Below are 15,329 nucleotides of genomic sequence, written 5' to 3'. Positions count from 1 at the left end.
TAAACTGGTTCCCACAAAGATGCTGAGAAGCTCTTTATTAATCCACTGCTGCCACCAAGTGTTGCACAGCGGACAGCTTCACATTCTCCCTCTCTTGCCGCCTCCATGTTTCCACAGATCGATGGGACTCTTTCAAACCTCCTGCGGCCCGGACCCCAACACAAGTCAAGCAATTACTGAGATAAATGGTTTCAGCGGGTCACAGTAGGACGCTAAATATTGATGCTCGACAATAAGACTGCTCACAGTGTTACCACACTGTATGCAGGGTTTGTAGCTCAATAAATAACCACATGAGTAAAAACACACGTGCAGTTAATGCTTTACTTTTATTGACATGCCCTGAAAGGAAAAACAAACTCATTACGTCCAGCTCGTGCCCGAGTGCAAGCTTATCTGAGAAGTGTCATGACCAAGAAATAAATAGTTCTCTCATTAAAGTTCAAAAAGGCAACACACACATAATACTTGTTCTTCTCTGCAAGGCAACATACATTCGTACGGGTCATCGCTCCCTCACAGACCGAACTGCGGTCTTCATAGTGAGCTCCTCGTGGCCGTGTTACGTCAGGGAGAGCAGGTTGATGTCGTAGCGTCCGTCCACCTGCGGCGACAGAAAACACACGAGCACGGTTTCATTTAAAAAGGCCCTGAACCAGTTACTTTCTTCAGGACCATGTGGGCGGGACAGACCGCGCTTGACTGGCAGCTCGCTGTGTTGCAGCTGTTCCAAACAGCAATTTAACACCTAACTCACAACTGGAACGGTCACCGTAACTCTGCTCAGCTTTAAACTGGCGAGGAGACCATCGACCAAAAGAAAGGAGAGCACAGGTCGGACGGTTGGGAAACGTTCAGTGCCACTCAGTGTTCGTACATTTCATCACATTAAAGGCTCAGTGTGGCAGAAATGCAATATAATATCTATAACTATGTCTTCAGTGCTGTGCATAATCAACAGTTGTGTTTTTATTACCTTAGAATGAGACATTTCTATCTACATAACCGCGGGCACCCTCTTCCATGGACATCGCAGTATTTTGTCGTCATGTTTCTACCGTAGCCGACAACGTACAAACAGCGCTACAGAGCGCGTTTCGTCATCACGCTGTTCTTCTTCTCTTTGTGTAATTCCGGCAGTGTAGATGCCCATCACTACATTAAATACAACGTTAACACAACGGTATCGCCAAAGCTTCAAGGAAAATACAAAAAAAAAACAGTTCAATTCATATAGTTCATCGAAAAATTTAAATAAAATCATTGTATTTCAATACATTGGATATAGAATATTATCTAATATTGTTCATTTCTCTACGTCTTCTTTCATCACGGCTGTCTCTCCTTCTCCAGCGATAACAGCAGCATCTCTGCAGCACTTGGTTTGCAACTTCCTTTCAAACGTATCAAATACAGATGCTGCTGCTCTCACTTGAAACTGCGTTTAGGTTTGTTAGATCACACTGCGTGTAGTAAATAAATAGATTTGCATGTTACCCTCCCATTATTTTACACAATAAAACTGAAACGCCCCAAATTGCATATTCATTAAGGCCGAAGTAGTAAATGAACAACAGGTGCTAGCTTGTGCTTTTGGAAGACGTCTTTCTGAGTGCACGCCGTTAGTGGATCAGTTTACAGGTTAATCTGCTGGTGAAATCACGTTTGCACACGTTTTTACTCCCGCAGACCTTCAGGAAATCAGGCCTCAGGCCCTTAGCGTATCCGAACTGACACACGGCTACGGACGACGTGTTCTGGATCTGAATCGTCGGTCACATCTCACATTTAGTTCTGGTGTCACTTTGTAGGTGGGACTGAAGCTGAAAATCTAAAAAAAAGGCCAAGATCCCAAAATGTACGGCATAAAAACAGCGATTAAATTGACAAAGCTATCAAAGCGGTTTTAAATCAGAATACTGACTGAGAACATCAGTCATTTCTTTAGAGGATGTTTTCTTCCCCACATAAGATTTGTACCATGGGGGAATTCATTAGAAGGATTTAATGTTTACACATACTTCTCCCTCCATTGCCTTCAAGTAAAAAAAAATAAAAATCCAAGAGGCTAGGTGGCTTGGATCGCCTCAACCTATTAAGAGTGTTACACACACTCACGTCAAATCGTCCGATGGAGGCTGTAGTCTGGTTGGTCTGCATCACCTCAGTCAGAGCCCACATCTGCTGGATGCTGGATGATACGGTCTGGGGGTCCGGGAGGCCCTAGGAGACGTGGAGCAGGGGAGGCCGGGGTGTTTACTCACAGGGCTGCAGGCAGGATTTACAAAAGCTCCTCCCGCCCCAACAACTGTTTACAGTAAACTCTTCAGTTATATCGTCCGTGAACACGTGAAGATCACTGTTAAAACCATGTACCTCCACAACCTTTCAAGACCTGAGAAGAACGGCCCTGTTTTTCAGACACTGCCAGTGGAGTTTTAGACTAAAAAGCAGGAGAATGAATAAAGAAACACTATTTATTTCATTAGAAAATGTTATCAAAATATGAGGAAGAAGAAGAAGAAGAAGAAATGTTCCCCAAATCTAGAGAGACATAAATTATGTAGTACAGAGTATGTAAACCCCAAAACAGACACTGAGGATGTGACCTCCGAGTCCTGGATGGCAGCTTTACACAGATAGAAACAAACCAAATGTTTACCTCCAGGTCAGGGTGTTGTTCGGCCAGGGTCAGGTCAGACAGCCAATCAGAAACCTCCTTCTCTGGGTCCTGGAAGGAGGAACAGCCGTGTAAAGTCAATGCAGTCTAACGTTGCAGTCTCCGTGCTGGAATTATTTAATTAGCTTGATCTTAAATGTGTGTTTGAGTAGGATTTGAAAAGCTCTGCCTTTGGCACCATCCGCTGGTAGCATTAAGAATCACAACGCAGTCGACGCAAGCGCACGCTGCTCGGAGTCCCTCTGACCCCCCCTCCCACAGATCCAGCCCCCCAGACGCAGACAGAAAGAGCTGAAACACTAAAGCCCATTCTCTGAACACGAAGCTCAGTGGCCTAAACACATTTGTGGAATCAGTCACTCTTTAGAGATTTGCAAACAGTGTCTTAATGACCTGAACTTGTTTTAGGTTTTGCCTAAACACATTCTCACTCACTAAAACATTCTGCACTGTGATGCTCTTGTGTTGCAAAATGGTAAATACATGCGGCAAAAGTTAAACACAACCACAACACAGCTGTCTTCTTTTACACTTTTACAAGAACTCATCATTCTGCACACTTGTTTCTTATGATGTGATCAAACCAAAATGTCCCTGGCCAGCGTGGTGGCAATGTCACAGTCTCTGACCAAGCTTTCTACCTTCACTCAGCCTTGGGGCCATAAAACACTGAACATCTTCTTACTTTTCTTGGTCGTTGGGGTTTCGTGTTTGAGCGTGAGCAGCAGGATCATCAGCCGCCAGTACATCCTGTCTACGGGACGATGTCAGCTTTCTGTGGTGTCCCGCTAAGCAAGTGGTTCAACGTAAACCAGCAATCAGTGATTCATAAATGTTTACCTTCAACCTGCAGCCCTTACTTCAATCCAACAGAAGAAGTTTTCTCTGCCTGGAGAGTTGCAGTCACTTCCGAGTTTTTCCTCCTTTGCTTGGCGAGGGACAAAGTTGCATGTGATGTGGACGAAGTATTGACTTTGATTTTGCAGTTGCGCAACATTTGAGTGTAATGTGCTTTTCATTTACAGTTTTCTTTGTTCTTACTGTATTTGAATATACAGATATTCAATACTGTATTACTTGCAGTACACAGTATACTATATATTTTCTGTACTAAGTTGTGATTTCTACACTTTTTAAATTGAGCGCTGTGTTCTCTTTGTGGATGTAGTGTCTAAAGAACGCTCTGCAGTGCGTTACCTACGGACTGGCTGTGTTTATGTTTTGAAAGCATTGTTTGATTTTGAGCTCGGATCACATGGTTTTGAGGCAAAGTGTTTGATTTTTGCCCGAAGAGTCGGGGGTTTTGTGAATGTAGGTTAAAGACCGGGTGTTGTGTTTAAAGTTTTGAGAATATGGGTGAAGGTTTCAAGAAATGTTTCTTAGCAATTGTGAAAAACTTTAACAACAGATCTCGTGACTACGGGTCACTCAGATCACCTGACTCCGCAGTTCTCTTCAGCCTTATAGCTCGTGGTTTTGGTTTTACGGGTGTGGTGCGGCCTAATAAACGGAACTGTCTCGTTTTTCTATATTTTTGTTGTGTATTATAAAGTGATTATTTTATTATTTATTGTATAACTTTGATCAACTCTGGTTGTCTTTAAATGTATTTTATAAATAAAATTAACTTGACTAATGTGTCGTTTAAACCACAGCATGCAGGTGTTTTCAGCAAAAAAGCTATAAAGAGCCGTCGTGAACGAGCTGCTCAGCAGCAAACAGCAGACAGTCTGCCTCCATGTTTGTTTCCCCACAACCGCCACTCTGATACCTTTTAGTATAAACGAGTGTGTGGTCCTGCGTCTGGACTGATCTGACTGTTTTTCAGATTAAAATAGATCAGTTAAATCTGTTGTTATGTCTGTGGCCTCCTAAGTTCTTTAAATTTTAAAATCCTCTCGTGTGCACCGAGTGTTATTTAAAGTTCCCCATTTCAGATTGTGATGGTAAATGCAGGTGTAAACTTTTTTCTCTGTCTATAATTAATTTAAAATAAAAACTAACCGGCTCCACGTGAGGGTATATTTTGATCTCCTCCAGGCTGAAGGTGAGCCAGGCGGAGGACGGCTGTCTCAGGATCAGTCTCACAGACGTCACGTGATCCGGCTCCACCTGCATCTGGACAAACCACACAGAACACCACAAGTAACGCCAGGTGACACGTGCTCGCAGAAAAACAAAACGCTGCATCTGAAACTTGACTGTAAAATAGAGGGAGACTCGGGTTCAGTTCCCACCGTGACGCATCCACCACAGCAAGACTCTTAACTCCTAGTTGCTACAAAGGCGTGCGATTAAAGTGCAGCTGCAGCAGCAGCCTGTACTTTATGGTAGGAGCGGCGGTGGAGTTGCGAGACGCGGCAGTAACCATCTTTACTGCTTTGCTGTTCTATTCTGACCATCAACAGGGGAAAATATGGGAGAAATCCAAAACCATATATTCTCCCTTAAGGCTAAATATTCCAAACAATAACCCATAAACAGTGAATAAACATTATTTACACGTCCAGGATGAGCCCTTAAACTGCGTCGGGCTCAGCTCACCATCTGAAGTAAACACAGTTCACCATCTGTGTCTGTTTGCATCGAGAATAAACCAGGAGTAAAAAGAAGAAATAAAAATAACTCTGTTTGTATTGTCCTCACATATCAACATAACAAAGCTTACTGAGGCTTCCTCGCAGAGTCGGCTGGCTGGAGTCCAACGTCAGCTGAGCGGTAGAATAAGGCTGGCGAGCTGTGTTAGTTTTAGCCCCAGTGGGATCTGGTGGTTTACAGATCTGTAGTGAAGTTTAGCTGCAGCAGACGTGTCATTTAATGTTCACTAGGATTAAAGAGGAAGGTTTACCTTCACAGGAACATTCACGGGTAGCCAGCATCGTTTTGTTTTTGGCATTGCTGAACACAGATTGGTTTGCAGGTGGCATCATTTTCACACACTTCAGAGGAATAAACACCATCTGAGCACTGCCGAGGGACACACGGTCACCAGTATATCAACGCCCGCTGAAGGTGCAGTCCGAGTGAGAAGATTGGGCCTCATTCACCAATATCTTTCTAAGTTTGTTCTCAAGAAAGTTCCTCAAGTCTACGTCCGATTCATGACGTGTTCTTAAACTGCTGTTCTCAGCATTGTTCTTAGAATCCCACTCGCAGGTGGGTCTGGGCTTGGTGGTACCGTATGGGCCAGTGAGGCGTTGACTGTATCCCAACAGCGATGGCCTCAGAGGGCGAAGCTACACGAAATAGAACGATAGTTACGCATTGTAACTCCAGATTCCGAGTACAGGCGCAGCGAGTTGAAATATCCGACCTCAAAGCGTTTCAGGTGCACGGTGCCGCTTGACGCCAAATGTAAACAACAAACATGGCTCAGTGTTTCCTCTATATGCTTTCGTGACCGCCGCTGCTGAATCACGACCACCACTACTAAAATTTCCCATAATCATTAAACTATGCGCTACAAATGTTTTCACCCCCCCCTCCCCTTCAGACTACCAGCTGAGCAGCGTCTACAGCAGCTACACAGCTGCTATGTATCTGAACATCAGCTCAATTTATAGAACGTAACTGGAAGCTGTAATTTGGAGGAGGTTTCTCATGCTGCCTATTTTTTTATATTAATGTCTACAGATAAATGTCAGAAGCTGTAAAATGAAGACACAAAAGGCAAACATGTAATGATTCTGAGGTCACATTAACAGGGTTTCAGGGGGCGACGCCCAAAACATGCTGTGCCATCACTGTAAAATCACCTAGGAGCAACAGAACGACCATCAAATCTAAAGGTTGTCGTTCCTCCAGCAGCATTTCTGGGCATTTTAAACATTTTCCTGTTGTTTACTGTAACCACCTACATCATAAAATTTTTTAAATATTTCTACATCTATTTACACGCAGAACAAGTTTTATTATTTGATACTAGTATGTATTATTTTAATTTAACACTTTGCCTTTTAGGTCATTGTTTACCATTTACAAATTCTGCTTCAGTGGGTGTTGCCATTGTTGTGTGACGTCATTCGGCTGCTACTCGTGAAAACAGGGTACAGATTTTTTCTCCGAGTTCACGAGTAGGAAATCCGACCTCAGGTGGCATCCATAGTACTTTTTCTAATTGGAGGTTGGAAATTTCCCAGTTCTGACTTGCCTGGAACGCAGCATCAGTGACCTTATTTCAGATGTGGAGTTAAAGCTGCAAAAAGTAAGACGTCATATTGAGCTGCAGCAGCAAACCTGAGAACAACCCAAGCACCTACACTCAACACACGACCCCCGTCTCCAAGACACTTCAAGAAATTAACTACAATTTACCTAAAATAAACATTTGCACTGAAACCTGTCTGAGTGACTCATTTCTTTCTTGAGATTTATTGTAAACTATAAATAATCACTTATAAGTAAGTGCTTTATGGGATCGAGAACAACTAAAACGTAGAACAAAATAAATCACGCGGTAAAAGAGAATTTATTAACTACTTTATTTACAAACGAGCAATTAACTGCTCTCGAACAATAATTCTGTGTAAAATCTGCATGCATGCATGCACACTCCACACTGAAAGGCAGGGGCAACCGGGGTTTGAACCCGCGACCTTCTTGCTATGAGGCGAGAGTGCTAACCACTGCGCCGCCATTCACCACTAAGCTGAAATGAATTTGCATTTTCTTGAAGTTCTGGATGTCAGTCTTTCATTATTTAACGATTCCCTCCAGACGTGTTAAAAAAACTCTGCTTTGAATAATAATTTGTCAGATACGGAGAAATCTATGAATATGCAAATACTGCTGATGTGATAGTTTAACCGCTGGACACAATACATTCTGATAAATCCATCCCCAGTGTGTGTGTGCTGTACGTAAGCTTCACACTGAGCCACAATTCGCTTCCAAATTTAAGGTGAGCACAGAAACGTTTCCCTTTAGCAGATGAAGTGAAGGCAACAGAAGTTTTGATTGTTGCTTGTCTAAGAGTTGGTTTGATTGTCTGATGGTAACTGTTTCACGCACAGACTGTGTGACAGGAATGAAGTAGTAAGTAATTTTGGCTAACGACAAACAGGCTTAAAGCAAAATGTTCTTTACTGAAACACAAACAGCCGACTGCTAATAGGCTTTTTCAGCGGCGCTGGTTAAATGTACACAGAGCAGCGGATACGAGTCGCCTCTGGTCGCCATGGTAGTGACTTGTAGCCCCGCCCTAAAGCCTCCCCTGCTTCCTGGTCTCTGTTCCTCTAAATGGGACCATAATTTACTAAATGAACATCATGCTGTGTTGAAGAAGACTTGAAACTAGCGACTGAGACCAGAAACTCATCAGGAAAGTTTTCTCTAGACTTCTGTACAATCGCACTTCTTTCAGCCAAACGACTCTAACGTGAAGCGCTGCCCTGGTGAAATAACGGCACACAGCTGCTACAGATCAGAAGCCTCCAGGCTTGTAGGTGTCCGACCTGTGCCCACCTGTGTCCTGTGGATGGAGCAGTAGTCTTGGGAGCCCCCCTCGGTGTGGGGGTTGTCCATCAGAGGCAGGTCTCTCAGAGCGGTGCACCACTTAGCGGGGGCCTCCTGCCTGGGGCCCCTCCGCAACAAACGCACAGTCACAAAGGCTGTGTAGTAGTTCTTGAAGGTGATTTCCTCAATCTGAAAGACAGACAGCGACGCAGATTTTAAAAACCGCGGTGCAGAATGATATTAGGATCTGATTTAAGTGGGCGGACAAAGTCATTCAGACTGAATATACATTTATTATGATTTCCTTGAGCTTTTTAGCTTCAGACCCAATTTATAATTAGATTATATTACAGGGCTGCCAGTATAAATACGTTCTCTGGTGCCCTGGTGGGTGAAATTAAACTTGAAAATATATTATAGCACAATAAATCAGACTCATTAAACCATATTGGTGCCCAGAAAAAATGCCTCTAATCCATGAAGGGTCTCCACCTATTCTTTAAGAAACACTGAGTCTGCCAAATCACAGTATTAACATTTAAACCTAAAGACAGTACCATCAAAACGCTCGGTGGTGGAGATAATTCCTTCATGCATAAACCCGCTCCAGGCAGACGCCTTTGAAGCTCTGAGCTCTGAGCTAACGAGGAGTCGCTCTGCATTAAAAATGAGTTTTAATTAGGACTAAATGCTTAAAAAGTAGGTCAGCGCCCAAAATGTTTGAAGTCTCTCTCAAGACAGAAATAAAGCTTAATATTTAAACAACTGTTTTGTATGTAGTGTGTGTGTGTATGTGTGTGTGTATGTGTGTGTGTGTGTGTTTTCTGCCACTGGGAGACACCAGGAACATGGACGCTGGGTAAAATAAAGTTTGAGGGGAAAAATGTTGCTTTGAGAATTTACTGAAAATCAAACTGTGAAGAGACTACCCATATTCCTTTAGTGATGTTCACTCTCTTACAATAGTACATTTACTTCTACTAATACAGGAGTTACAGGTTCTCGGGTCTAAAAGTATTACAAAGTATAAATAAAGTATCAGCCCAAAAGGACTCATGTCCCTCTGTTACTCAGTGACCTCCACTGGCTCCCCGGGGCCTCCAGAATCAAATCCAAGTCCCTGATGCTGCATCCAGAGCGACTCCTGGGTCTGCAGCATCTACCTAAGCTCCATAATACAAGCTTACGTTCCTCCTCGCCGAACAAACGCCGCCTGGCTCTGCCGTCCCTTCACACAAAGCGACCGCAGTCCCTGTTCTCATCTGTGACCCGCCGCACGCCATCAGAGCAGCGGCGTCCCTCTCTGACTTTAAGAAGCTGCTGAAAACACTTCCTATGATAACACCTCTAACCTCTGACACGCTGTGCTCTTCTTCTTCTTCTTCTGTCTGCTTACAATTCTCTTGGATTGGTTGCACTATTTCGTTAACTCTTCCTGGGATTTATCGTCACTTGTAGATCTTACTTTACTGATGCTTGTATGTTGTTCCTCAAATGTAAGTCGCTTTGGATAAAAGCCTCTGCCAAATGAGTAAAAGTAAGAACAGTCACCAGTAAGAACTTCAGCATCTTGTTTTTTGACATGACGTCTGCCAGTCGTAGATGTTACGGAAATAAAGCGAGCCAGGTTCAGGTGTGATGAAGACGTTTCGAAGACTTATACAGTATTTGTTTATTGAGCCCGGCCGAGGAGATCCAGTTCCAGGATCCAACGTGTGAACACCAAATCTGAAGGGTACTTCCTGTCTGGAGATATCTTTCCTAAACCTACAGAGATTCACTGTGTCCAAATAAGGTTATTGTTCACCCCTCTACAAATGTGTGAAGAGTCTATTGGTTCAAACAAGACACTAGGCTGACCACATGCAATGCTTTGTACCAGCGGTCAGGCAGGATCACGATTTATTAGGGGTCCAAGCCCGAGTGGGGCTGGGAACCCACGAATGCAAGGCATCGCGATTCCCAGTCTAGCGAAGCGGCTGGGAACCCTATTGTTTCTGCTCAGATTTTTATTATTAGGGGTCCAAGCCCGAGTGGGGCTGGGAACCCTATCGTAATCGTTCTCGTATCTATTTATTTTTATTCTTCCGCCGCTAATTCCACTACTGCAGCCTAGAAGGTAACTGCTAGGCACGCGAAACTCATAGGGTCGGTACAAGCCCCTGCAAGTAACTCAGGCGCAAAAATCCGCACACTTCTACCACTAGGGGGCGCTATAAGCAAGGTCAACGCGTACAACACTCCCGCCTACGAAGGCGTATATCAAAAACCTTATATCCACACATTCGGGGGATCGAGCTGAATCTCGTGGTATAGGCCACGCCCATTTCCGACTGGACTTTCTTTTCCTCAAAATCGGAAAAACTGAAAAACCTATTTTAAATAACTCCTCCGAAGCCGCATGTCCGATCGACACCAAACTTGGCATGGATAATCTCTGGACCAAGCTGAAGAAAGTTTGTAGAGGAAATTTGGATCCGACAAAAAATCTCGCAATTATATGCTAGCAAACGTTTGCGAAAAACGCCACTAACAGGAAACGATGTTATATCTTAGCTTAGGAATGGCCGATCGACACTAAATTTGGAGCGTTAATGTGGGACGCCGCCCTGAGGGCCTGTGCAAAATTTGGTGCAACTCGCCCCTAGGTGGCGCTATTTAATCACAGAAAATTGGTCCTCTATAACTACAAGTCACACTCACATGAAACCAGTGCCGTATTGTTCAGCATGGTCGCCTTACTACAGGCACCAAAGTTGACCCAAATATACCTATAGGTGGCGCTGTTGTTGCAGATTAAAGACGTCAAAAAAAATCCCATTGATTTACATGCATTTTATATCTCCATAACCACAAGTCCGATTCACACCAAATTTGGGTCAAGTGTTCCCCATGGGGTGCACTTCGGCCAAAAGGTGGCGCTATAATCAAAGCTCAAATCTCTCACTAAATCCCATTCATTCCCATGGCATTTTCAAAGGCAGGACGTTTTGCCTCTGTTTGGAATGGCCCATCAACACCAAACGTGGGGACCTCGCCGACTAGCGTGCCCTCCGCTGGGCCGGGGGGGTGGGGGGGGTTGTCTTGCGCCGGGAGGCTTGGACCCCGCTTACAACTGCTTGCAGTTCTAGTTTTCATGTTGGTTTGTAGGACAATTTTGCAAGTTATTGGTTTAAAAGAGAAAAATAAGCCTACTTTATTAATAGTATGCTTGTAGCCTAATGATTCATTCAAACAACAAAGAAGTGATTCATTTTGTTCTTATAACATTATAGAGATTTTAATATACATTTTTTTTCCCCATTAATGTGCTATTTGCTTCTGCATATAAACACAGACAGGGAGGGACTTGTTGCAGATGTTGATTGGCATTTACAGTAGCCAATAGCGCTGAATGTGGGATAGTTAAATACAGCAGGAAAGATAATAGGACAAGAGTCACTGGGTGATCTTTACAGGACAGCTCTACATAAACAGCCCCTCCATACTGAGTTTGAGCTGCTCCCTTCAGGACGACGATACAGATAGTGGCAAGCAAAAAGATCTATAAGCGATCTTTTAAACCTAGTGCAATATATTTACTTTAGCTCAGCAATCGACCCTAACAGGACGTGTGGTCCAGTATATTTTTAGATAATGGAAACCCGTATACCCACAAATTATATAAGTCCTCTGTTTTAATGCAAGCACGGCCTCGGTTCATAAGAAACAGATCAAAAGATTTCAATAAGTGGTCAGTGGCCAAATTCTTCATCACGAGCTGGTATTTTCCTCAGTCTGTACTTTCGTATAAGAAATACAAAAACACTCCTTCAGCGCCTCACAGCCATGCTCATGGAAACCAGGGCTTAGTTTTCAATAAAGCAGAAGAAAAACTGTGTAACCCGAAAATGAAACCTCATCAGCAGACAGGTTACGTGCGCCTGTTTCCGCCTGGACATTTTTATAATGAGAATTGAAGACCTGCCCCAGTTTAAATCCATATTTGAAGTACAATCTAATATCATAATAATGTGTCCTTTTGAATGATGGTGGAATGAGCCACTTAGCAGTGTAGTGAAGAGCATGTGTCAGTAGTTGAGGTTAACTCTGGTCTGTTTTTCATGCCGCAGGCTGAAGAGAAGATAAAGCATGAAAAGCAGTTTTTGATAAAACTGAATATACGGTGGCTGGCATGGATGTCACTGGTTCTGTGCATTAAATCAGCAGCTCGCTGTGGGTAAACGGTAGCTTACATTGACAGGCTGTCCATACGGGAGGGTGACGTCCACAACACAAACACCGGAGTGCGCTGCGTCTGTTTTGACGTCTCCGATCTGCAGGTAGACCGGAGGTTTGATGGTGCAGGTCACAGGCTTGATGGTGTCGGTGCCGCCGCTCATCTTCTGAAAACAAATGACACGCTTAACTGAGAAAAGGTATGTTCGAGTGGTCGGCTGCAACAGGCTGTACTCCTGAAGCCTGTTTCTGAATCACAACTCCTGCGACCTATCAAGGTCTTAGGGTCGTATTTAAACGATCCATAGCGCACCGTCTGAAGTGCATGATGCCTTTAGAGCGTGTCCAACAATAGTTAAACGGTGCATCACCTGGGCGCAAAGGGGGTTGCATTTAGTATCTTAATTAATCATAGGTGTCTGTTGAGAGTAACATGAATTCTAGGGCTGCAACGATTCTTTTCATTGTACATTAATCTGTCGATTATCTTTTTTATTAAACAATTAGTCGTTTGGTCTAAAAAACGTCAGCTGAAAAATATCGATCAAGGTTTCCCAACCCTCAATATGATGTCCTGAAATGTCTTGTTTTGTCCACAAAGATATTCAGTTTACTGTCATTGAGGAACAAAGAAACCAGAAAATACCAATTCAACAGTTGCAACTACTCGATTAATCGATAAATCAGTGTGAGGTTAAGTAGCACACAGCTTGAGTGTCCAGAAAGTTTTTGTACTAAACAATTTGTCAGTGCATGTTGCTGAAAAATCTTTATAGATAGATAAAGATTTTTTTCAGAAGATAATTGGAACTTTTGTCAAATAGCGTTTTGTCTTAATGTCTTAAAACAACTTAAACTGTTGATAGTGTCCTTATGCTTTCAGTTAGGATCTACACTCTGCAGCAGATTAGAGGTGAGATAGTTGTGTAGTTTGAAATGAAAACCACACAAATTAGCTTTTGATTCAGCAGTTAAGGAGAAAGCTCAAAAACCACTATGCCTGGACCTGTCAGATCTGGACTAGATTGTCCCAGAGATGTTTCTTTAAAAGGTAGGTTCAGATTTGTGAAACCTTTATTCTTTAGGAATGCTGGTCTTTAATAAATCTTACATGCTAGCTGACCTGGGCCTGTATTTATCAAGCTTCTCAGAATTACTCATAAGAACACAGCTAAGACTTAAGAGTAAAAAAACTCTTGGCTCAAAGCTTTTTGCATGAACTGTTTGCTTCGGTCGGATTACGGGGGGTGTTGTTGGGAAGTCGATGAAACGCGTGACAGTGTGTGGAGCTGTAGCCTAAGTGCTATGACTGTTTCCATTTCTATTCGGCTTATTGACGGTTGTGGCGGCCACAATCATCAGCATTGCTGCGTTTGTCCTGTGGTGAGTCAGAGGTGAGATGACGTCCCTCACCATCTCGCTGACTGTCCGACCCCGTCTAATAATTCAGAAACATTCTTCCTCTTCTGTCTCCGTCTCCTCAGCGCCATCACAAGCCCCTGCAGGCAGCTCCTGACCACCTGAGAGACCTCTGGAGCTGATTTAAATATCTGGGAGAATAAGAGTGATTCTTAGTTTGAGAAATTTTATAACCTACTTTTATTCTAAAGTGTAAAAGTAGGAGTAAATTTCATGAATTCTCAGCACTTAAGACAAAAATGGCACTTTGAGAAGCTTGATAAATACAGGTGTTGTGCCGAATTCTGCCTGCCTGTCGAGAATTGCATGCACCTCGCGGGTGATAACGCTCATTTATGCTGAGAAAAGAAGTAGATGCAAATCTCGGCAGGTAGCCTACAAAATTTGATCTGCCGAATTATGCATCCACCTCTTCAGGTCCTTTTCAGACACTTTGCTGTGCTCACTGATCAAACGGCGTTATCACCACAGAGACTATATTTACTGAATGTCAAGGAATGGCACTTCTAATAAGTGTATTAAACGTTAGAATCATTTATCACCATTGATAAATCCCACATATTCTAGCGTTTAGCAGCAGGATCTGGAGGTGCATGCAATTCTAGCAGGCAGGCAAAACTCGGCGTAACACCGGCCGCGGCTTCTCTCTTTAGCACCATGGACAGCGACATTTCAGGAGGCAGCAGAGACACGAGAGGTTTCACTGAACTGCCACTCTGAGGCCTTACAGTGTGAAATAAATCAGTCAATCAGCTGTGTGAGGCAAACTAACACACTCCTCATCAGACGAGGTTACCGTAATAACGTTAGCGGGGAAGCTAACGGTGCAGTAAACAGATGAGTCGGCATTCCTGCTGAAATAAAGGCTTTAATAAACCCACGAAGTGACGCAGTGCTGGTCCAGCTCTTACCTTTCCTGGCAGAGACGAGACTCGGTTTGTAAAACAGCAGCAAAAGGAAAAGTGAAACTGAAATGCTTCAAGTCGCAGATGTTGACATGCTAACAATGTTTATGTGCTAAGGCTGCCCTGCTACTTCCGGAGTGTAACCAAGGCGACGGCGAGAGTCTTAAAGGGCCAGCGGCGCTTTTAGAGAGTCAGCAGCAGTCAGTCAGCTGTGTCTCAATTCAGGCACCGCATCATTATTATATATTATTATAATATATATTATATTATATTATATTAAATATATATTATATTATATTATATTATATTATATTATATATATATATTATATATAATATAATATATATAAATAATATATATTATATTATATTATATTATATATTATATTATATTATAATATATTATATATATTATATTATATTATATTATAATATATATTATATTATATTATAATATTATATATTTATTATTATAATATATTATAATATTATATTTTTGTATTATTCATTATACAAAAAGAAAAATGCTATTTGTCAGAGGTCGCGCACCTTTGGAGCAACTACTGGTTAAATGTCTTGCTCAGTGACATCTTAGTGTATCACAGTGGGTTCAAACCCGGGTCTCTAACACCTAAGGCATGTGTCTTATCCACT

The 15,329-nt window shown here is 42.7% G+C and overlaps 1 protein-coding gene across 4 annotated transcripts; it reads right to left on the bottom strand.

Moving 5' to 3' along the window:
• Nucleotides 1-310: 310 nt before the first annotated feature.
• On the bottom strand, nucleotides 311-14,821 carry nicn1 (nicolin 1). Of its 4 annotated transcripts, none has more exons than XM_038697974.1 (8): nucleotides 14,683-14,811; nucleotides 13,766-13,902; nucleotides 12,370-12,519; nucleotides 8,144-8,323; nucleotides 4,685-4,798; nucleotides 2,663-2,731; nucleotides 2,119-2,223; nucleotides 311-604 (listed from the first exon to the last, which is right to left on the bottom strand). In XM_038697974.1, the coding sequence occupies exons 2-8, from the start codon at nucleotides 13,766-13,768 to the stop codon at nucleotides 563-565; spliced, it is 663 nt and encodes a 220-aa protein (XP_038553902.1). In that variant the 5' UTR covers nucleotides 13,769-13,902; nucleotides 14,683-14,811; the 3' UTR covers nucleotides 311-562. The 4 variants fall into 4 exon arrangements, with proteins under 4 accessions (XP_038553902.1, XP_038553903.1, XP_038553905.1 ...); XM_038697975.1 differs by having other exon boundaries at nucleotides 12,370-12,516; XM_038697977.1 differs by lacking the exon at nucleotides 13,766-13,902 and having other exon boundaries at nucleotides 12,370-12,516; nucleotides 14,683-14,821.
• Between the last annotated feature and the right edge of the window lie 508 nt (nucleotides 14,822-15,329).

The sequence above is a fragment of the Micropterus salmoides genome, unplaced genomic scaffold, assembly GCF_014851395.1.
Source record: "Micropterus salmoides isolate LMB-PRFRI ecotype aquatic unplaced genomic scaffold, ASM1485139v1 Ms_hic_scaffold_4, whole genome shotgun sequence".
Classification (NCBI taxonomy): domain Eukaryota; kingdom Metazoa; phylum Chordata; class Actinopteri; order Centrarchiformes; family Centrarchidae; genus Micropterus; species Micropterus salmoides.
Note: the sequence above shows the minus strand (reverse complement) of the source record. Positions and strands in the feature narration are given on the sequence as shown.